Source organism: Meleagris gallopavo, chromosome Z (assembly GCF_905368555.1).
Source record: "Meleagris gallopavo chromosome Z, MGAL_WU_HG_1.1, whole genome shotgun sequence".
In the NCBI taxonomy this organism is placed as follows: Eukaryota; Metazoa; Chordata; class Aves; order Galliformes; family Phasianidae; genus Meleagris; species Meleagris gallopavo.
The window spans coordinates 43,147,108-43,170,991 of NC_139435.1; the positions used below are offsets into that span (position 1 = coordinate 43,147,108).

Here is a 23,884-nt window from a genome sequence, read left to right on the forward strand (position 1 = left end):
TGTCTTTAAGGACAGCCTCCCAGAGAATCTTGGCCAGCAATTCCTTGAACAGCTTAAAGCTCGCTCTTCCAAAGTTCAGGGTCCTGACCCCACTCTTTGCCACGCCCACATTCCTCGAGATCATGAACTCGACCAGAGCGTGATTGCTGCAGCCCAGGCTGCCTCCATCCTTAAAGCTTTTAATGATCTCCTTTGCATTGGTGAGCAGCAGGTCCAGCAACGCTTCACCTCTGGTCAGTTTGTCCAATACCTGATCCGGAAAGTTATCATCAATAGATTCCTGGACCTCTTTCAGATCGTCGTGTGGTCTTTCCAACAGATATCCAGATGGTTGAAGTCCCCCACCAGGTTGAGAGCCTGTGGGCATGATGCCTCCTGCATCTGAAGGAAGAAAGCCTCGTCAGCAGTCTCCCCTTGATCTGGTGGCCTGTAGTACAACCTATCACCAGCTGGCGTTTATTAGTCCCGTCCCTAATTCTAACCCACAGGCTCTCAACCTGTTCCTGACTGTTTCTCAAAGGAGCTCCACACAGTCTATCCACTCTTTGACATGGAGGGCAACTCCCCCACCCTTCCTGCCTTGCCTGTCCCTTCTGAAGAGCCGATATCCCTCAGTGGTGGTATTCCAGTTATGGGAGTCATCCCACCATGTTTCTGTAATAGCAGTAAGGTCATAACTTTCCAAGTGCATCATGGTTTCCAACTCATCCTGCTTATTTCCCAGGCTGTGTGCCTGTGTGCCTATGCGCCTGTGTGCTTAGTATAAAGGCACTTCAGCTGGGCTTTCCGTCTCACCGCCTTTATAGAGGATCCAGGATCCCTTAGAACAGCAGCATCCCCAGCATCCCTCTGCGCTAATCCATCTCTTTGTACTCCACCCTCTTTTCACATCAAGTTTGGTATGAGCCCTTGATCTGCCCTTTCAACCCCAGTGGCACTCATTTTGTTCCCTTCCCCCTTCATACCTAGTTTAAAGACCTTTCAGTGAGTCCTGCCATTTCCTTGGCAAGGACCCTCTTATCCATTGGAGTCAGGCTACTTCCATCTGCAGCCATCATGCCAGGTGCTGAGTAAATTGCCCCGTGGTCAAAAAAAAAAAAAAAGTTCCTGTGTTTGCACCAACTTCTATGCCATTTATTCATGAGGTGGGTTTTTTAGATCTTCTCAGTATCCTTTCCTGCCACTGAAGGTATAGAAGAAAAAAACACCTGCACGCCTATTCCGTCAGCTACCCGCCCCCGTCCCATGAAGTCTCTCTTGATAGTTCTCAGGCTTTTCTCAGTGACTTCGTCACTGCCAGCCTGAACTGTCTATGAGGGGTAATAATCAGAAAGGCGAATCAGTCCAGGAAGTTTCATAGAAATCTCCCTGACCCGTGTCCCATGGAGGCAGCACACCTCCCTGTGGGTAGGATCAGGCCAACATATAGGGCCTTCCATTCCTCAGCAGGAAGTCGCCTATGACAACCACCCTCCTGTCCTTCTGGGTGGAGTCAGTCTTGAAGTGTGGGGTCGACCGCTTCACCCAAGGCAACCTCATGGGTGGACCTCCCTCCACAGCCTCACTCACCTCTCCCTCAAGTTCCAGGGCCTTAAACCTATTGTGCAGAGGCACCTGAGAAGCTGAGTATGGTCGGGATGGGGGATGTCCACTTCGCTGAGCCAGTATCCATTTCCACCCCTCCTCCTCTCATAAATTGCCTTGATGGCAGGGCAGCGGATCCACCACTGGTGAATATCACCCTGGTGTCTTTCTGGGAGAGAGTTATACTGCTTTTTCCTCTGCCCCACACCTCCCAGTTCTTCACTAGGGGGGAAGGACAGGAGACTAGGTGGAGGAGAGGACTGGAGTTCACTGTAGCAGGAACACCGTCTGCCTGCCAGTTCCCCTCTACCACCTGTTTGCAGGGTGACAGGGGGTGACGTGTTCCATGTGGAGCCTCAGCTGCATGCCAAGATCTCAGGGCTGATAGGGACTGGCAGCAGCAATTGTTTGTGGAACATACAGGCTTTTTGTGCCATCTCTGACCTTTTGTACAAGTACCAAATAAAGAAATGTTCTTCCACACGATGCTGTTATGCAGATAGGAATGTGTATATCTTGTCAAAGCAGTGTTAATGGTTATATGATCTATGATATAGTGTAGTATATATAGTCTTTAGCTGAGTAACTTATTTTTGAAGGTTAACAACTTCATTTACTTCATTAAATAACATCTATTTATATCAGCTATTATTTTAAAAAAGTAATTTGTTTTAAAAACTTTTCTTAACAGGAAAAACGGCAGTCTGAGAATTTTTCATAGATTCATAGACTGGCCTGGGTTGAAAAGGACCATAATAATCACCTAGTTTCAACCCTCCTATCGTGGACAGGATCACCAACCACTAGACTAGGCTGACCAGAGCCACATCCAGCCTGGACTTGAATGCCTCCAAGGAACGGGTATCCACAACATCCTTGAGCAACCTGTTCCAGTGTGCCACCACAATCTCTGTGAAAAACTTTCTCCTAATGTCTAACCTAAACCTCCCCTATCTTAGTGTAAAACCACTTCTTCTTGTCCTATTACTATCAACCCATGTAAGCAGTCATTCCCCCTCCTGTTTATATGTTCCCTTCAAGTACTGGAAGGCCACAATGAGGTCTTCCTGGTGCTAAACAAGCCCAGTTCCCTCAACCTTTCTTCATAGGAGAGGTGCTACAGCCCTCTGATCATCTTAGTGGCCCTCCTCTGGACCAGGTCCAAGAACTCTGCATCCTTCTTGGGCTCGGGGGCCCAGGCCTGGATGCAGTACTCCACCTTACAAGAGCTGAGTAGAGGGGGACAATCACCTCCCTCTCCCTTATGGGCACCCCTTTTTTATTGCAGCCCAGGATAGTGCTGGCCTTCTGGGCTGCAGATGCACACTGCAGGCTCATGTCCAGCTTCTTATCCACAAGGACTCCCAAATGCTTCTATACAGAGCTATTCTCAAGGAGTTCTTTTATATAAATACCTGAAATTGCACAGCCCAAGCACAACACCTTGCACTTGGCCTTGTTGAACCTCATTAGGTTTTCGTGGGCCTGCTTCTCCAGCCCACTTCATCCAGGTCCCTCTGGATGGCTTCCCTTCCCTTCAGTGTATTGACCGCACTACTCAGCTTGGTGTTGTCTGCAGATTTGCTGAGAATGCACTCAATTCTATCGCCTTATGTCATTGATGAAGATGTTGAAGAGCAGTGGTCCCAAGACCAACCCTTGAAGGACACCACATGTGACTGGCCTCCACCCCGAATGACTGATTACAGTCCTGTGGTTGTGACCAGTCAAATTCTTAATCCAACTAACAGTCCATCTTCTCCAGTTTAGAGAGAAGGATGTGGTGAGGGACCATGTCATAGGCATTGTAGAAGTCCAGGTAGATGGCATCCATCGCCCTTCTCCTATCCACTGATGCTATCAGTCCATCATAGAAGGCCACCAGATTGATCAGGCACAATCTGTCCTTAGTGAAGCCATGCTGGCTGTCTCACATAACCTGTTTGTCTCATATGTGCCTTAATATGGTAATAAGGAGGATCTGCACCATGATAACCACCAGTGAAGTTTGAGGCAAAGCACTTATTGAGGACCTCAGCTTTTCCCAGGTCTGAGGAAGCCAGTTCTCCATCCTCATTTATCAGAGGGGGTACAGTCTCCTTGGCCTGTCTCCTCCTGCCTATTTACCTGTAAAATCCATGCTTGTTATTTTTCATATCTCTTGCCAGATTCAACTTCATCTGTGCCTTGGCTTTCCTGATCCTATCTCTACACATGTGGACAACATCTGTGTATTCTTCCCAGGCTACACCACCCTGCTTCCACTTCCCATAAATTTTCTCTCTTTTCACTCAGTTTAAGCTGCACGTCCTTGCACAGCCATGTTGGTCACCCGCCTTCTCTGCTTGATTTCTTCTGCTGGGGGATGGAAAGCTCTTGTGCTTGCAGAAGGGTGTCCTTAAAGAGCTGTCAGTTCTGTTCTGTTCCTACACCCTTAAGGACAGTTTCCCAAGGGATCCCATCCAGCAGTTCCTTGATCAGCTGGAATTTTGCTCTCCTGAAGTTCAGGGTCCTTGACTCTGCTTTTTGCCAGGCCTGCATTCGTAAAGATCACAAACTCCACCAGGGATGGTTACTACAGCCCAGGCTGCTTCCAATCTTAATCTCTCTAATGCTCTCCCGTGCATTGGTGAGCATCAGGTCCAGTAAGGCTTCACTTCATGTTGGTCTCTCTTATTACCTGGACCAGGAAGTTATCCTGAGCAAACTCTGGGAATCTCCTGGATTGTCTGCCACCCGCTATGCTGCTATCCTAGCTTATATCCAGGTGGTTGAAATCCCCTATTAGGACAAGAGCCTATGAGTGTGACACTTGCTGCAGTTGAAGCAAGAAGGCCATGTCAGCATGCTCCTCCTGATCAGGTGGCCTGTAGCAGATCCCAGACGCCAGATGTCCTTTACTGGACCAATCCCTGATTTTAATCCATAAGCTCTCAACCTTGTCATGGCTGTTACTCAGACACAGCTCGCAATCTATCCACTTCTTATCATAGAGTTTTTATCTTACTACTGTTTTATCTAGGTGTATTGTAGCTGAAAGACAATCGGGCAAGGAAATTTGTAAATTTTAACTATTAAAATTTAACTATTAATAGTAATAGTAATAGTAATGCAGTTGTTAAAATAAGTTATTTTCTACACGTGTGGGGACCCTCCCTCCTTCCCCCCCCCCCCTTCCGATTTCAAAATTCTCACTGATAATTGCGAGGATTATTGAGGTATATCTCCACTATATCTTGTTTAGCAGTAGAACAAATGCTGTCCAGAGTGATAGATAATGAAGTGGCATGAGTTACATCTTGAAGTATAGCTACAACTCTGAATTGTCTGTGGATACTCTTGAACTTTCTAGTCATAATGCAAAAACTATTTCTGTAGCAGTTGTCCTGAGCAAAGGAAAACTTGGACAGACTGATTTGTCAGATTGTTTTGCTTTTGGCTTTGTTATGTAAGGTTAAAATTGGAGTACAGACTCTTGTTCCATCCCCATTAAGAAAGAAAAAACATGAATCGGTGAACTGTTGCTACAATTAGAGATCTGCTAGCTGAGGGAAGCGCTACATAATTCAGTAACTTATCTTAAAATGTCTTTAAATGAGTTTACATCCTTCTGAAATGTTAGTGGAAAGTATGGGAGTGATTTCAGGGCAATTGGCTTATAATCACTCATACAGTGGGTTTGTTCTCTTAGGATCTTCAAATACATATCATCTTACCTTCTTGTAAGTTTGTTATATCTAAATGTTGTAATTATATATTAAACTGTCCAAAATAGTGATGTGAGGAGCTAAATGTTCGTCAGTCTCTTCAATTTAGAGCTTAATATAGGAACAAACAAGTTCCTTCAAGAACTGTCAAGTTTCAGCTGACACCAAAAAAGAGTAAAAGTCACCTCTTCAACCCTTAGCAGACTTTTGTTTTTAGCATTTGTTTGCTTGGTATGATGCTTATGTGCTTTGATGAAATGTTAAAAGAATGCACATACTCTCAGCAAAGTACTGAGAATGACTCCCAATCTCAACACAGGATTCTGTGAGAAATGCAGTCCAGCACACAGCTAGACAAAAATGTAATGAGATGGGTGAACAGTTGGCTCACATATCAGGCTCAGAGAGTTACAGCAAATGGGACTGCATCACTCAGAGCCAGTCACCAGTGGGATTCTGTAGGGCTCAAATCTAGATCTAGACTTCTTTCTAATTTTTGTAAATGATCTGGATGCAGGATTAAGTAAGATGGTAGATGATAATAATTTGAGAGGAGATGCTGACTCTCAAGGGTGTAGAAGTCCTGTACAGAGACCTCGACAAATTGGAGGACTAAGGAATCAAAAACCACATGAAATTTGGGTCATAAAAATAATCATAGGGATAGAACATCTCTCCTATGAGAACAGGCTGAAATAGTTGGGGCTGTTTAGCTTGGAGAATCCTCTGAGGTGACCTGGTATCAGTCTTCTAGTATCTAAAGGGGAGCTGCAGGAAAGAAGGGGACAGGCTGTTTAGCAGAGTTTGTTGTGATAGAACAAGGAGAAATGGTTTCAAGCCTAAGGAGGGTAGAATTTGGTTAGATAAAAGGAAAATGTCTCTTGCAGTGTGGGTGATAAGGCACTGGAGTGGGTTGCCCAGAGATGTGGATGTCCCATTCCTGGAGAGTTTAAAGGCCAGGCTGGAACAGGCTCTGAGTAACATGATCTAGCAGTGGATGTCTCTTTTCATCACAGGGGAGTTGGACTAGATGACCTTTAAAGGTCCCTTCTGACTCTAAGGACGCTATGAAGTTTAACAAGAGCAAGTGCCATATTCTGCACCAGGAATGCACGTCCCTGGGTTTGTTCAGTCCAGGAAAGAGGAGGCTGATGGGAGACCTCGCTGCAGCCTACAGCTTTCTCATGAGGGGTGTGGAGGGGCAGTCTTCTCTGGTGACCAGCAGTAGAAGTGAAAGGGATGGAGCTGCGACAGGGAAAGTTCAGTTTGGATATCAAGAAAAAGTTCTGTGCAGAGTTGTTTTATCCCACTCAGTGAGTGGTGAGTGTTTGAAGTCCTCCAAATAGTGATACTGTATGTTTGAGAAGGGTTGCAAGAGCAACCTAGTCAGATAGTGACTCAACGGAACCATATCAGACAATTTACTGAGCTTTCTAACAACTATTTAGAGGTAAAATTAGGTAATTTTCTAGTAGTAGGCAACAGTTACTGAAGAAAAATGAGTAAAAGAAGATTAGGGGAAAGACAGAGAGGGAGAAATTTCACCACTTAACATGGACCCAGAGTTGTCTTGAGTCTTGATCTGTGGTTGGTGGAACAACAAAGGTAAATGTGCACATTCAACATTATATACTGCAGGTAGTTTGACTGCGCTTGGGGTGGCAACCCACTTGAGTAGAGGATTCAGGAATTTTCAACAAGGGTCTCTGGGGATCATGCACTCCCTCCTCAGTTAATACTGGTGTTTTTTCCTCAGCTGATGGTCTTCATCCTTAAGCAGAAGTAAAGATAACCACTCACTGTCTTTGCAGAATGAGGGTCCATAAATCTTTTGATTTTGATTCTAGTCATTTAGACCGTATTCTGTATTGTTCTCTGTGGGTGAGGATGTAACTATGGGTGAATCACCATGGGTTTGATAAACTCCATGGTAGGCCTTGTAGCTAGGACACCCTGGGAGTCAGCAAACTAGAACAAACTGGTTAAAGAATAACGAGATGTTCTCTTTACACTTTTCTGCTGATATGCATAGTTAATGTTGTCACATTGAGAAACCTATTGTCTTATTGCTGTTGCTTGGTAGAATCTTAAGCCAGTAAACTGTTATTGGCAAATTATTGCTTGCTAGTGAAGAATATATAAGAAGTATGTTGAGCACAGTAAAGAGATTCATTCCTATAACATGATAATTCTGAAAGCTCTAACTGAGTAGCTCGATGATAGTTCTCTAGTCAACAAATTCCTCCTCAATCTCACACAAGAATGATCATGCACAAGAACAGAAGTGGACCAAGCTCACTAGAGTTCAGGAAGCATCTGGACAATGCTCTGAGATATATGGTCTGATTTTTGAGTTGTCCTGTGTCAAGCCAGGATTTGGACTTCATGATTCTTATAGACTTCTTCCAACTCAGGGTGTTCTGTGATTCTGCTGAGCTGTTTTAGCCAAAACCATCATCTGTCAGTAATTTAAAACATGAAACGTGTTAATGTTCTGATGATGCAGATCCTTTACTTTATGAGAAATTTTTTTTTTTTAAGATTTGTAGTTTTAGTAAAACACCCCCATACTTTTAATAAAATAAATTTTGTTTAATTAAGTATAAATTAAACATAACCACCTCATATACAGAAGCAACTTTAGTTGCAGTCAGCTCCCAAATTCTTCAGCATTTCTAATCAAACTTTTGGTTATCTTTTGAAATTATTATTTTCTCATTGAAAGTTCATATAAATGTGCTTAAAGTACAGTTCTAATTGTATGATCTCCTAAAAGTCTATACTGCTATATTTGCTTTAGTATTTACCCTGTAAAGCTTGTTTTTGTAACCCAGACCTTTTAGATGTCATTAGAGCTGGAAACAAAAATCTGAGGATTTGATTCAAGCTTGAATGTTATAAGATACAGTATTAATTCTGCCATTTGTTACTTTATATGTCCTCTTTATTTTTCCATTTGAAAAAGCAAGAATAAGAATATTATGGAGACTGATGGTTAGGAGTACTTTTAGTGCTTGACTCTCTTGTGTGATACTGCTATGACTTACCATGGCTTACCTTACCCAAAGCTATGCTTGGAACATGTACATACTGTTAAATATAGAAAGATTGGTTTGTTTAGACCTGTAGAAAAACTTTATTAAATGTCTTTCTGTGAGTGTTTATTTAAGCATTAATAGTCAAAATTCTGAGCATGTTTATACACATGGCTGTTTATAGATGTTAGTAAAACATGTCCGATTAGTTACACATTAGTTCATTGCTCTGACAATGTTCTTTTGAATACTGCCCACAACAAGCTTTTGTTTTAATGCCTGCTTTACCCCTCTGAATGTATTTGATGTTAGATGGGATTTTCATTTATAAGAGCACAATCATAATGTAGCAGTTGCACTGTGGTGGTGGCTGTGATGGTACTTTTGTCCTGGCAATTAGCCACCTCTCTGCCTTTTGTTATCAGCTCTATAAAGCTCTCCCTCTAGCAGGCAAAAAGCTTCTTGACACTGTACTGCCAAGGAAGTTTGAGGGCTCCCTGGCATGACCCTACAGACTTGGGTCTGTCAAACCTATCTGAGGTAGCTGATTTTATCAGGGAGTTTGCAACTTTTGAGCATTCCCAACCGCCATTAACCATCTGATACTTCTCATCCCCCATGCTCTCTGCCACTACCCTTAACCATAGTTGACAAGCAGTTGTCTGACCCAGAAGACAGGATGAGGTCTGCTTATTTCAGTGTTGGCGTTTATAGAAGTATCCTTTTTTCTAATACTGAACTGTGAGCATCATCTATACTGAGAATAACCTGGTTTGCTCCTTTTCCCTATAGAGAGGCCATCCATTCTAGGGATTTATTTCCTGGTTTAGTTTTGAGATCAATTTATTTCAGGGAGTGCATAATTATCCAAAGTGTTCACCTGGTGCTTTTTCAATTCATATGATAAAGATTGGGAGAATCAGAATCAAGCCAAACATCTCCTGAGCATTCATTAGTCTAAATATATATATATATATAACAGATGTGACTTTAATAGGGTCTGTTTGAGTAGGCTGTAGAAAAGAATCCGTATACACTGGGCATTCAGTGTGTTCTGATGATATAGTTCTGATTTAGAAAACTTGTTTATATTTTTTTTCTAGATGTGTTCATCATGTTTTGTACATCATGAAAGAATCACATGCTAAAAAAACAAGTTAACTACTGTTCAGCAGCAGCATTCTCACAACCATCACCAGCCTTCTTTTCTCCTTTGCTTTCTCTTATTATAAGGTTTTAAGTTTTCACATTCATCCCAAATATCCTGGAATAAGTGCAATGCCCTTCTATCCATGAAAAATCACACCAAAGATTTCTGTCCATCCTTCAGATTTTTCTGCTAGCTTCTTCCAGGCTTTGTTTGCACTCAAGTGCACAGGGTAAATGTTCCGCACATTTAAGGAGCCCATATGCAGCTATTGTTTTCACTACTTTTCCTAAATCGCTGTGTGAAGTACCTTTCTTTAGACTCTTATTCATGACTGTCATACTTTATCAGAATTCTCAGTACTGCTTACCATCTGCCCTGTGATGTCATGGACTTTCTTGTGCATTATGCCTCTACTGGCAAGAATGCAGGACTCTCTTACCAGATTCTTTTGCATACTTCACAAAAGGAGGCTTTAACTCTTTAAACACATTATTTTAAGTCTTTAGACATTTCATTACTGTTTGATTTAGCAAAATATTACAGCAATTAAAGTATAAGTTATGCTTGGCAGAATTAATATAGTAATTGTAACGTCCAGCTGAATCACAATGCAAATATGATTCTATTTAACATGTCTATAACAAGCTCCTCATCATAGTGCTAGACATTCTTAGTTGTTCAAAAGGAATATATGAGTTGAAGCCAACTTAAGAGACTTGCTCTCTTCATGCCTCTTTTTGTTTATTGCTTAGTTTTCTTATGTTCTTTAGGCTGAATCATATGTATGCTTCCTCCATGTTGGTCTGATTAATTCAGCAAGACATGCATTTGCAGTTTTTTGATTAGCGTAAGAACAGACAGTTACACAATCATCTAACTGTTGTAGCTAGCTGGTCATCTCAACTATTGTGGCCATTTTTCTAGAACATAGACCAGGTCCCTGTTAAGTGAAGTTCAGCCTTTTTAGCTATTGTAGCCTCGTCACTCCTCAAGCTTATTTCTTATTTCTGTAAAGCCTTCTCCCATTGCAGGCGTACATTGATAATTCACAACATGACATCTTTGGATTGTGTACATTTTAGTGCTCATAGAGAAATTTTTATATATAAGTTTTTTTAATATAGATTGTTGTGACGTTGTACACAGACTTTATTTTTCAGTAATTCCATCATCATTTATATTGTAGGTCATGCAGGAGTCTCTGCCAGTATGATGAAGAAAAGAACTTCCCACAAGTAAGTTGTTAATATTTTTACAAAAATATAGCTGTCTGTAACTGGAAGGACTGTTTTAGAAATATATCTGCATTGTTCCAATCACTTAGCTTCTGTAAAATTTAGGGAATAGCATTCAGTCGTTTTGTGTAGAGTCAGACTTCAGTTCTTTCTGGAGAGTGGTAGGAAAGAATAAGCCACTAAGGGAGTTTTAAGCATCATTTTTGAATGTTATTCTGAAATTATCTTGTGACTACAATTTATAATTTCTCTGGGATTCAGAGAGAAGCAGTTGCAAGCCAGAAACCAGTCACATGTACTCAGGGACCTCTGTTAATCTGGCAAAACGTTCATCCGTTACTAACAATTCTAAAGCATTCTTACTGGTAGACCAGTATGGAAACCTTAGAAATATTTTATCTTCCATTCACAAGAACTGTAGTTTTGAAAAGGATTTTTCACTTTTCTGAAATAAAGGACATCTGAAGTATGTCTGTTAGAAGACTGCTATTCATGTGTACAGGATATCTTCTTATGCATTCTCATGACATGCATTATTTCCTGTACAAGATCTTCAATTAGCAGCTGAAGGTTGCTGAGTAGCTGTGAGAAAATAGTTAATACTTTGGGCATTATTGATCTTAGTATCAAACAGTGAGATGTATCTGACTGCATCTCTGATGGAGAAATCTAGGCTGCTTTAGCCTGAAACTTATTAAAAAGTCACTAGTTCCATTTTAAACCTAAAGTCCTATTATAGTGGTTTATGACATGCATCAATGCAAAGCAGTTTGCCTAGCAAGTGTATTGTCAGTGACTTAACATTTTTGAATAAGTAATAATTGTTTCCCAGAGACAAAATTTTATGTAAAATTACTCTAATCCCTTCCACCAACTCATCATTATCCATTCTTATCTATCTTCATAGAAGGCAAAGACATAAGTTTATTTGTCTAGAGGCAGGTAGAGTTGGTTAAAACTTAATTTCTCTTGTTCTTTTTCAACCGCTCAGAGAAAGGAGTGTATGATGGGAAGACTATCAGAGGTGGGTTGCCTTTTGTACTTGAGGGTGGCTAGATTTGTCTTTACTGTTGTGTTGATATACAGTTTTTAAATACCTAAATAGGTTGTGCATTTGCTAGCATAAAGGCTATATGATACAATTTTGAGGAATTTAACTATCCAGCTTAGTTTTATGTTAATTTAGCCTAGTTCAACTGTTTCTGGATCATTTAGTGAAGGTTTTATGTGCCAAACGAAGATACGTGTTGTTCACTGACTTATCTGAGAATAAGAGAGACTAGCAGAGAATTGTTTACATGCGTAATTTACAGTAAGAAAGTGAGATATGGATGATTCTGTAAAAATATGTGCTTATAATACTCTGAGTTGTTACAGTAGACAGTAAGTAATGCATACTTTGTTGTTGATTTAGCTATCATGACTTTTATATTCCTCATTTAATATAAAACAAGAGGAACAAGCCTATCGGTATGTTAAGGCCATAGGGGAGACTTTGTACTTGTTACAGAATTTTTGTGGCAGAGGGAAGAGCCAAGAGTACATAAGAGAGCATGATTTAAGGAAGTGATCATATGAGCAATGCAGATTACTCTTCTGAAGTCATCACTAAGTGGTAGTCAACTGTTGAGCCTTTTGGAAAGGATTCAGCCATGGTTATAGTGTTCAATATATAGTATACTCAGTTGTATAAGGACAGATCTTCCAGATGATGTCAGTGGATAGTGACGATTGCTGTGAATATGAATCTGACCTCATTAGCATCAGATCAGTCAGTAGTCTCTCAGATCTCATTCTTTTTCCACTCTTGGTACTTAAGAAAAGAGTACAAGAAATTATGTATGTATCAATCCTTTCTTCTCCCCACATTTCTTGTAGTTTGCAATTTGAGGATCTCAAGGTGCAGGTTGTACCTATAGTTTAACTATCAGTGAACCTAGCCTTTTGAATTTCTGATCCCTCTTTAAACCAACTTGTAATCTTGGCTCCTGCAGCATCGTAAGATTTTGCAACTAAATAGTGAGTTTTGAGGGAGTGTAGAAAGCACTTTGTCTAACATGCCTCATAATCTGAATATTGTGAAAAGTAGTTAATAATAATTGTTTCATTGCCATTCTGCTATTGGTGGTAGACTGTAATAAGTTCGGGGTCCCATTTTTAATAGTTTTTCTTCCTCATACTATGAAAGCCTGAAATTATTTGGACCATTGCTGTTGTGCTGCACTTACACAATTGCAGAGTTTTCTTGCCAGTTTTTTTGCAGCTGTGCTTTTTTTTTTGGTTTTTTTTTTTGGTTTTTTTTGTTTTGTTTTGTTTTGTTTTTGTTTTTTTTTCCTCCAAATCTTAGGGGTATGGCTTTCTTTCATCCTTTGCTTTTCTTTCCCTAGTTCTAACTCATATTTCTCTGAGAGCTGGACAAAACTTAAATTTTTTCGAAAGTTAATTAAAAGGACAACTAGATAGACTATTGGAAATTGCCGTGCTCCTTTTATAAATACCAGTTTGTCTTGTAAGCACAGTCCTGAAGTAATGGTTCTCAGCTGCCAATCGTAAGTAGTTCTGCAGTACACTGTTTTTCCTGTTAGCACATACAAAATGAAAGTTTGTATGAGGACCATCTAAGCATAAATTGAAGAAGCAGGAAGATTTCTTTCTGCCTGTGTAGTCTCACAAACCTGGTTTCGATAATGAAGCCTTTTCATAACTAGGTTTTCTTTACCAGCTTAATGTCTTCAAGGTATGGAAGAGGATCTGAAACACACTGAGGATATGTCTGATGTGTTGAGAACTATTTCTAGGGCTTGCTGTTTTTTTGTTTGTTTGACTCCATGTGTTGTATGTATCTAGAAAAATTATCTCAATCTGAAAATCTGAGTGGAATTTTTGAAGAGAATTCTAATAGAGGTAAACATTTTGGGTCTTCTGGATATAGCATCTCAGAGGCTGTGTATATTTTTATTACTTGGTGTATTACAGAAACAGCATACTGTTAAGGTATTACTTGGGTTCATTACTTTCTGTCTTGGATGAAAATAAATTGGTAGCTGTTACTTAAGAAGCTATATATTTTTTCTTACCACATGTTCATATGTAAGAAAATATAAATTTTCCTTGGAAATGTACTAATTTAAAGATCTCATTTTTTACATTAAAAAATATTGCAAATGAGAGCGAATGGCAGTTCAGTAGTAGAACAGCCTTCAAAAACAACTTGATCTGGCTGGTGTTTGACTACATTTGTTTTTTGCTCTCTCCAAGGCATTTTAAAAGGTAATTACTAGTTTGAACTCACTTTTGCAGTATTTTTTCATCGTATTATTTAGAATGACTATGAAGCTTTTCACTTACTTGTTTCACTTTAAACATTTCAGGGTGCTTTACAGGTAGAAAGCAAAAATTGAAATTGAACAGTATCTTTAAACTTTTCAAGAATCAGATAACTAGCAGCATATATAAACATAAAAAACTGATGTTATTGTAGCTTTCAAGTTTTTTTACTTTGTTTTATTCTGTCTTAAGTGATACTAAGATTCATTAGAACTAAGTAAATGTAAGACTCATTTCTGTTGTCTCATCTCAGTCATAATAAAGTATTACTGAGACCATTATAATTTAAAAAAAAAAGAAAACTTGAGCAAGAGCTTGAAAATGCGTTCTAGTTTCAGCATAAAATTAAAACCAACTGTGAGAAAGAGCCTTGTAGCTGATAGTTTATAATAATTTATGCTCTCAGAAGTTAGGACTACAAACACTGTAGCCTTTTCTTGCTGAAAAATTCTAATCATAAAAGGGGAATTTTGTTAAATTCAACCATTGAAGTTTCTGCTAAGATCTTTTTCTGGAGGTGGAACAAGCTGATGAAATAATCATACATCTCGTTTTTGATAGAATTTTGATTACATCTTCAGCATTATACATTCTAGTTTCATATATGAGTGCCTTATTCTGTAGGACTGAGATTTCACTGCTGTCTTCTTTGTATCTCTATCATACATGCACTGCTCTGTGAGCTCTCATCATCTTTCTTTTCAGTTACTGCTGTCTTTAAGGAAAACAAATTGTTTTGTTTGTAAGCTATTTTCATTCTTCAGATGTTGCTTTTAAGAATGTTATTGCATGTTTGCCATATAAATGAAGTATGTAACAGGTAGTAACTAATCAAAACAGTTACTTTAGTATTAGTTGAGATTCACCAGTATTTTGATGTGTCACCCCTCTAAATAATCATTTTAAGAATTAAAATGTATATTAAAAAATGCTAAAATAAACATAGTACTAATTTCCTATCCCCAGTATACTGTCATAATGTTCGTATGTTTCTTCCATTTGTATTCGAATGGTCAGTTGGTGATTTTAATAACTGTATAGAATAAAACTTGCATAAAGCATTCAGTGCTTTGTCAAATAGCTTATGTGATTGCTGATCAGAACAACTGATATTCACCAGAAGGAATTTTCATGCAACTTCCATGAAAACAAGAAAGGCAGAAAAATGTTTAGTTCGCTAAGAAGTATGCCTTCTATTGCCATTACCATTACGTATAATTTTAACGGTGTTACAATAAAAAGGAATGCCAGAGGAATGTTATTGCTGACATACCTGTAAAAATACTTCGACTCCAAAATAAGCAAAGAAGGAAGCTAAATATCCTTCAGATGAAAACACAGGTTATAGGAGAAAAAAATGCCTTAGAAGAATTTTAGTCACCTGACAGTAATACTTCCACTCATTTCTTCATCCTGATGTAAGGGATTTATGTTTACTATTCACAAGGGAGAGAAACGAGATAGTAAAGTTCTGTGAGGTAACTGTGCTTTGAGATGTGATCAGGTGAGTTGATAGCATAGCTATTTTGCTCTTAAGCAAACTAGTTTCAGGTATACAATTACAAAACTCTCATTAAAATGTTGCTGGGAGTAATACACTACTCTTGAGTATGTTTTTGTTGGTTGGTTGTTTTGTTTTGTTTTTTTTCCAGCATAGCGTCATAAGCTTTATACTTTTATTTCGCTAAGATACACTAACCTGCAGACAAAGTACACAAATTCTTATCCAGAGTAGAATTTTGAATATATGCTTATTTAATATTATGTTTGTATCTGTGTACAGAAAGCACAGAAACAATGTGGGACCAAGCAAACCTATTTCTCAGCCACGAAGAAACATTGTAGGCTGCAGAATACAGCATGGATGGAAAGAAGGGAGTGGACCTGTAACACAGTGGAAGGGCACAGTTCTTGACCAAGTTCCTGTAAATCCCTCTCTTTATCTTATAAAGTATGATGGATTTGATTGTGTATATGGACTAGAGCTGCACAAAGATGAAAGAGTTTCTGCACTTGAAGTCCTTCCAGACAGAGTTGGTAAGTGTTTGGTTTTCCTAAATACACACATATATTTTGACACTTATTTTTGAATGTTCTCTCTCAGTAATTCCCGGCATCCCCAAGATGACATCAGATTACTTAGATTTCATTAATTATTTTTTGTCACGTGGCAGGTAATCTTAAATGTTCTGTTTAAATTTTCTGATTTCACAAAGATCTGACAATATCAGAGAATCCAGTAGTCTTTTTGGGATGGTTTTTTTTTTGTCTTTAAATAGCATATATTACATTCTGTGGGTTTTGTTTAGAGTCTTACCATAACAAGATTATGAAAAGTTAACTTTGATTTTTCCATTAAAATTTAAACTCTAGGTGATCTTGGTTATGTTGTCTGTAGTATTTCTGGAAGTGATATTTTTCCTTCTGTATATTACCTAAGTATTTCTCATAACAACAGGAAACATTTTCTAAGACTTCACTTTCCTTGAACTGCTCTCTGTTCGACTTCTCTTCCTTTTCTTGTTTGCCTGACCTACTCACTGCCCAATATCTAGCTAATATACAAATAGTTTTCATTGCTGTGGCCTATGCTGGTATTGCATTATGAGTATTTGATCTTGAGCAAGGCATTCAAGGCCAGGCTGGATGTGGCTCTGTGCAGACTGGTCTAGTGGTTGGTGACCCTACACGTAGCAGGGGGGTTGAAACTAGATGATCATTGTGGTCCTTTTCAACCCAGGCCATTCTGTGATTTTATGATATGAGCAATACAGTGATTTATTGTTTTAATAACACTAGTAAAATTCTGCATTTCTTCACTAAGTAAACTCTCTGGAATGAACAGTATTTGCTTTGTATATGAATTGACTAACTTCAAATAAAATCTGTTTGTGAATCATGAGACAAAAACTTTTTCACAGTGGCATATAATTGTGCTTTTGAATGAACTTACGGAATGTTGTCATTGCAGCTTCATCTCGAATTAGTGATGCCCACCTGGCAGACACAATGATTGGCAAAGCTGTGGAACATATGTTTGAGACAGAAGATGGCTCAAAAGATGAATGGAGGGGGATGGTCTTGGCTCGAGCTCCTATTATGAACACATGGTTTTATATTACCTATGAGAAAGATCCTGTCTTGTACATGTACCAACTCTTAGATGATTATAAAGAGGGTGACCTTCGCATTATGCCTGATTCAAGTAAGTAGGCCCACTAACATTTTTTTCTCTTCTGGAAAGCATCATCTTTTTACATAAGTATTTGCGTGTATTTATGGACATGTGTACAATCAATAAATATACAGATGGTATAGCATATCCAGGAGCTTGGATGATGTAATTATTATATTGGAGTAGGAAAAGAAAGACACTCACCCTATCCTGGGCTTGCAAAATAGACTCCAGTGGAACAGATCTCCAGAGAGATCCTTCCCCACTGGCAGTCAGCTCTTAAATGGGTCTTGGAGAGGTGGAGCCAGGCTCCACCCCTTCCTGCAGCACAGGTGAATTGCCTTCACCTGTACTCCCGTGGCTGACTCATTGCTTGCCTCAGGTGATCAATCAGAGGTTCAGGCAGCCCCTCAGCAGCCCCATACAATATGGGAGTTTGTTTTCATGGACATGATCCTGTATGAATGCATTTCTGTTAATCTGAGAAGTTGTGGGGGTGGTTTGTTTATTCATCTGCTTAAAAATTGCTCGCTCACTCTAGATACACTTCTGGACATATCTGTAGACTGGGCTAGAGCTGATTGTGGATGCAATTCCAAATTTGATTATAGAGGGTTTGGATTGCATGGAACTTGTATTTGGAAACTACATAGTTGAGATCCTCTGCTTAAGAAGTAAAGCAAATTTGTGGATGAACAGTTGCCTGATCTGTTGAGGTCAAGGAGTTGTAGTAAATGGGGTTACATTAGACTGTTGGGGTTCCTAAGGCTCCTTTTTAGGGCCAGTTCTATTCAGTGTTTTTATAAGTGATCTGGACACAGTACTCAAAAGCACACTAAGTTTGCAGATGATGTTAAAATAATTCTTATAACTTGGAAAATTTCATTTTTAATCAGCAGAGGAGTATATGCAGTAAGTAGAGGAAAACTGCTTTCTATAATTATTCTTAACTTTGCTGAAAATATGTTCTTGCTAGTATGCAAGAGATTCTATCTGGAGTTTTATTAGAAACTCAACAAACCAGAAGCTTTCCACTACTGTTCTTAATAGGAAAGAGGTGTTGTAGCTCACAGAGATTGTTTTTTATTTGTATTTCTGAAGCAGTTTAATTTAGCTGTGGTAGGTCTTCAAAGTGGAAAATCTTCGAGCAGTTTATTGGGGAAAAGAAGCACTTAAGCTACTGAAAATTCATTTTCTTTCACATGTTGCAAAATGAAGAAAGAAAACGGTAGATATGGGGAGTTTTTTTTCCTTGTTTCTTGAAATGAAAGTTTTTCTGGCTTTTCCTACTAATGTGAAGAATTTTTGGAGAATAAATATTGTTCAAGAGTATAGGATAGAGTAGAATTTGCCATAGTGTTAAACTAGAACTTATAGGGAAGTTTATTTTTTCAAGCTTAGGTTGTTACTTGTCTTTGTGTTTGTCTTTGTCTTTGTGAGAACACAAAGATGTTAGTAACTTCTTTTAAGCTCTTTTTTCTTTGTAAGGAAAAAATACCGGTTTTGATACTAAAACTGTGTTAATACTGCACAATTCTTTCTAATTAAAATGTGTTAGCTTACGTTTTGTCAACAAATATTTCACATAAATCTGATTTTGAGAGAATGATAACTACTTGTGATGATGCATTTATGGAGGAATTGTACATTTACAGAGAAACTTCATAAAAGAAGCAGAGAAAGAATGTGGGTTTTTTGGTGAGGCTAACTTCCAGTTCTCCAGGACACTGCTATTATTCTTATTGTATTTATTCTATAATTTACTTGTCTTTTTGCATCCACATGTGGCATAGACATTGTCAAAAAATACAAGGGCATTTTTGGGTAGATTTTGCTAGCCAAGCAAATAATACGGTTAGACTTCAGTAATGATATCTATTCCAACGTCCCATCAAAAGCTCTAACAAAGAGGTTACTCTTAGCACACATCTTGGAAGTGTGCCTGTTCCATATATTCAAACATCGCATAATGTCTGTGTAGGGGGTAGCTGCTGATGAGATCCAGTCTTGTTCCTGCTGGTAGCTTAAATTCAGTAATCCACAAACATTTTTGATAACATGTATTTAAACCTTTTTGATTAAAGATTAAACAATCAAAAGTGCTGTTTTTGACTTTGTAAAATTGAACTGTTGTCATGTTCACTGACACATTATGTTAACTGACATTATTGGTAGGCTAAAAAAATACGCAACTGTACATTCCAGAAGTACACTGGTTATTAAATTTTTGTCCGAACAAAACAGCATACTATGTATTTAAAAGTTCTGATAGTTTCTTACTGATTTTGCAGATGAGTTTGATGTTGTTTTCCATACTGAAATTCTATCCATGCCTACCAAACTACACTGGTTTTGTGTTACAGATGATTCACCTCCTGCAGAACGGGAACCAGGTGAAGTTGTGGACAGCCTGGTAGGCAAACAAGTGGAATATGCCAAAGAAGATGGCTCAAAACGGACTGGCATGGTCATTCATCAAGTTGAAGCCAAACCATCTGTCTATTTCATCAAGTTTGATGATGATTTCCATATTTATGTCTATGATTTGGTGAAGACATCCTAGACATCATTGTGAACTCTGCCAAATTTGTGGAACTATTAAGTGTAAAATTTGTAGACACAAAGACTTGACTGCTTTCCAGTTTAATGAAAGCTTAAATGTCCCTGCGAACCCACAATCTCTGCCAGCAAAACTGTTTTGTTCTGAATAATAGGAAAAAAATTATGTGAACATGACACATTTTGTGTAGGAGAACTCCTTTTCTTGGAGGAAGTCAGTATATCTCGGCAGGAGGGAGTTAAAAGCAAAAAACAGCTGCAAATTCAGGCTGTGTAAAGTTGATCTAGTATTGTAGTCCTTACTCTAAATTTTTTCATAGATTTTAACTTTCTTCAGCTTTGCACTCACCTCATGCAAGTGTAGCTTGATATTTTGATATACCTTCTTTTTTAACATTAAATTTAATTTCTTGGCTTCTGGCAGTCCTTGTTTTCAGGGTTGGGACAGAATTGATGTTACTGAAAGGTTTGAATGATTTGTGCTGCACTGAGGAGTGCCTAACCCAAGTAACACCAGTCTGCTGTGTTTCTACACTTTATTTTAAATATAGCTTCTTAAGAATTTGCAGTACATGGAAATACTTGTGCATTTTTAGTAGTCACATGGCTGTAGAATATCAAGTGTTTGACTTGCGCACCTTTCAGTGAAAAGTCTTAAAACTATAAAAATATATTTAATCTGTATAACCAGTTAACTAGAAAATGCAAGGTTAATAGCCCGTATTTACAAGTTGTAGGAACCAGTAAAATACAAGCAACAAGGCTGCCTTCACTCCTAAATGTTGTACTTCTTTATTTGCTCATTACACTCTCTTAGCAAAACACAAGTGCTTGGTGCCACAAGTTTAACAGTATATATATGCTACTTCAGAAGACTTTAGACTACGCATTGGCAATCAGTAGTCTCTCATCTAATACCAAAATCTAGCAACCTGAATGTGTGGATTAGATGCCTAACAATGGTTATATTTTACATGGTAAATACAGTCTCAAAGGGGGTGGAGGGTCAGGAATCATTTTTTATTGAAGACTTAATTGTAGAAAAGGAAAGGCATTTGTTGCCTTCTGTTCAGTCTGTTGCATTCTGTTGTTTGCCTGATTTTGTTGTTGTTTTCTTCTTTGATTTTTTTTTGTTTGTTTGTTTCTAACCATTTTGATTCAAAAAGGCACCTTCCCAACTGAATCTTTTTCTGGCGTTTCTACAGTAGGAGTGTCCAGACAAATCTGCAGCTTAAATCTGTTGTTGCTTTTTGTGGTGTAGATTGTACTTACTTTGAGATATGCTGTTACTTGAATTTCATTCTGTGAACACTACAGTTCTGCATGCCAGTGGTGTGCTATCTCATTGAAGCTACAGGCAGTCTCAGTGATTCAGCCATCTGCATTAGATTGTGGAAGTACCTAGCAGCCCTCAGCAGCAAAATCCTTTCACAGTTGTAATCTTGCAGGATAGTTGCAAATGAAGATTAGGGTTGTTGGTGGGGTGTTTTTCTTTTTGTTTGTTTGAGTTTGTTTGTTTGTTTGTTTTTTTGTTCTTGTAAGTGTGGCAGCTTTTGAAAGCATAAGAATGGCAACAACGATCAGCACAGCAACAAAATTGTCGTGTTACACAAAGGCGGAGCTCTGCAAGTTTCAAAGAACTGCTTCATGAAAGTGCAGTTTTGTGAAGACAGCGCTGTTGATGGAACATGCACTCTGAAATCCACCCTTATGCCATTAGTGGAAGGATGCAGGAGATATGCTGTTAATCAGAGATCAGAAGTCTGTGTGATCTCAGATTTGGGTATACCGAAGACTCGGTGGTTTAAGCCCCTTTCTGTCCATTTTTTTTGCTTGATTTCATATTTTAGCCTTAAGGCTTGTGCCTCATTATGCTGTTGAATTGTAATAAATACTCACCATATAAATATGATACCTTAATTCTTTGTCCATTGCTATTATATTGCATTATGTCCGGTTATTTCACCATGGGCAACCAAAGGCAGGCTATTGTCTTATAGTGAATAGCTTCTCAATGCAGTCCTTAAGCACTAGGTACCTGAGTAAATGTTCCTTGTGTTTTGAACAAAGTGAGCAGATTTGCAACACAGTGTTTTCATCCTGCAGATCTGTTATATGTGTTTTCTATTGACTCTTAAGAGTCCTGCATGTAAATCTCAAAGCTGAGCCTGGCTCCATGAGCCCAAGTTGATATTTCTGGCAACACGAATGAGTGAGTGTATTGATGACACACAAGACACGTGAATAACTTAGTACACTGATTTTGGGGCTATACATTGAGGAATGTGTTTGTTTTGAAAGATCTGAGGTTTAGATCTAGGAGAACACTTTTAGCATTAGGCTTGCATTTGTGGGTTGTCTGCAAGCCACTTTAATACACCACATATTCTGCCAATTAGGGTATAATCTATAAACTGTAAATTTTATGGTTGTTTTTAGATGTCCCCATTGGCTATTTTATGGGTATTTCTTTTCATTTTTTCTTCTTTCCTTTTTCTTTCTTTTCTCTTTTTTTCAGTAGCTTAAACCACCTTTTTGAGACTTGAGACTAATTCCACTCCCTGCCCATCTTCTTTGGGCTTTGTTTTAGGCTCATGTTTCAGATCTGCATGCAGTGCTTGCGTTACCCTGGTAACTAAATGTTGGTTCCTTGTTCTAGGGGTTCAACATTACTTTCCAAAATTACATAGGGCCTGTGATGGCACAGGCCATGGATCTTTGTATAAAAGTTATTGGCCTTTCACATTTACCTGCTGTAGTACTGTTGTATATTGTGTGTGTGTGCGTGTGTGATGTCAGGCTGCCATGTAAAACTTTTTAAAAGGAAAAAAAGTTAAATGCAGACCATCATTTTTTGCATGCTTAGGGGGTTAGAACGTTCAATGTAACAAACTAAAGTTGCATGTTAAAAATGTTTAGGTTTTGGTTTTGTTCTGTTTTTATTTTGTGTTCAGTTTTTGTGAGTTTGCTTATTGTGCTGTTTTAATGGTTGTTAGTAGGATTAAATGCACCGGTGAGACAAGCATAGTGCCAACAGAAGGTAATTTTTCCAGTTGTATGTGTCATACAGCATTTAAAGGGACCGTGTATTCTGTTAACAAATAAATAAAGTCACACCTAATCAGTAAAACACTGCATTTTTCTTTTGAGTGCCAAACCCCAAACTAAGTTGGAATGAAATATGGGAAAACCCCTTTTTATTGAAACAGGTAGATAATTTAATTTTAAAAAAGAATTAAAAATGAGGTCTTTGTCTTCAGAAAATTAATTAGTTGCTTATGGGAAAAGAATGACAGTAAAAACAGTTTCTGGTTCCTTGAAAATGCTGTGTTTTTTGTATTTTACATCATTAGTGCAATTTGGATGGTTCTTGGTATGTGTATGGTTCAAAGGTCTTCGTGTTCACATTTTAAAATTAGGTAATGACTTCATCTTTAGAGCTTGGTTTCATTATTTTTATTTTATTTTGAACAATGTAGACAGTTCTCTGTTCTCTGCATTTAGAAGTATAAACACTTTAAATCTGTTACTTAATTCTGTAAGTAATTTTTATAATTATGATGTAACTCTATCCTTAAAACATTTAAAATAAACCCTTTATGTGCAACTATGACTGTAAACTCTTCATGAACAAAACGTAGTAATGTATTTTCAGATTGTGAAAAAGTAGTTTTTTAAAGTTTTCTAATCAATACTGAGCAATGTATGCTGATATAATACCTTATGAAATATGATTACTTGCAAAGCTAAATCTTTATTTGACAAAGGTGAAGTGTAGTGTTTAAATCATATTCCACCAAACACAGAAAAATTCCCCTTCAGGAGAGGATCACACAATGCTCTTGTGAAGAGGCATTTATTTCCACAGCACACAACGAAGTACTTCAGTGGTGGGAAAATGCAGAAGCATTTGGTAATTGTTAGGTGATACGTTTGTGTACTTTGACTTACTTTGTTTAATTTTTGTTGGTGGTGGTTTTGTTTTTTAATTCCTGAGAAGATCCAAAGCAGAGTTGACAATTAGTAAATAACATCATGATGCTGCAAATTTTCTTAAACTATAGGAGCTTTTCACGCTACTATATGAAGACTTCATTCTTTTATGTTAGTAA

At 38.3% G+C, this 23,884-nt stretch overlaps 1 protein-coding gene across 6 annotated transcripts in view; it reads left to right on the plus strand.

Moving 5' to 3' along the window:
• The window catches only part of SPIN1 (spindlin 1), a 92,435-nt gene extending 69,056 nt beyond the window's left edge, over positions 1 to 23,379 (plus strand). For all 6 annotated transcript variants that reach the window (XM_085212651.1, XM_085212652.1, XM_085212648.1 and 3 more), the window contains 4 exons: positions 10,663 to 10,711; positions 15,822 to 16,075; positions 17,010 to 17,243; positions 19,577 to 23,379. In XM_085212651.1, coding sequence (XP_085068777.1) covers positions 10,663 to 10,711; positions 15,822 to 16,075; positions 17,010 to 17,243; positions 19,577 to 19,776 — 737 coding nt within the window. In that variant the 3' untranslated portion in view covers positions 19,777 to 23,379. The remainder of the gene's footprint in view (positions 1 to 10,662; positions 10,712 to 15,821; positions 16,076 to 17,009; positions 17,244 to 19,576) is intronic.
• Positions 23,380 to 23,884: the final 505 nt, after the last annotated feature.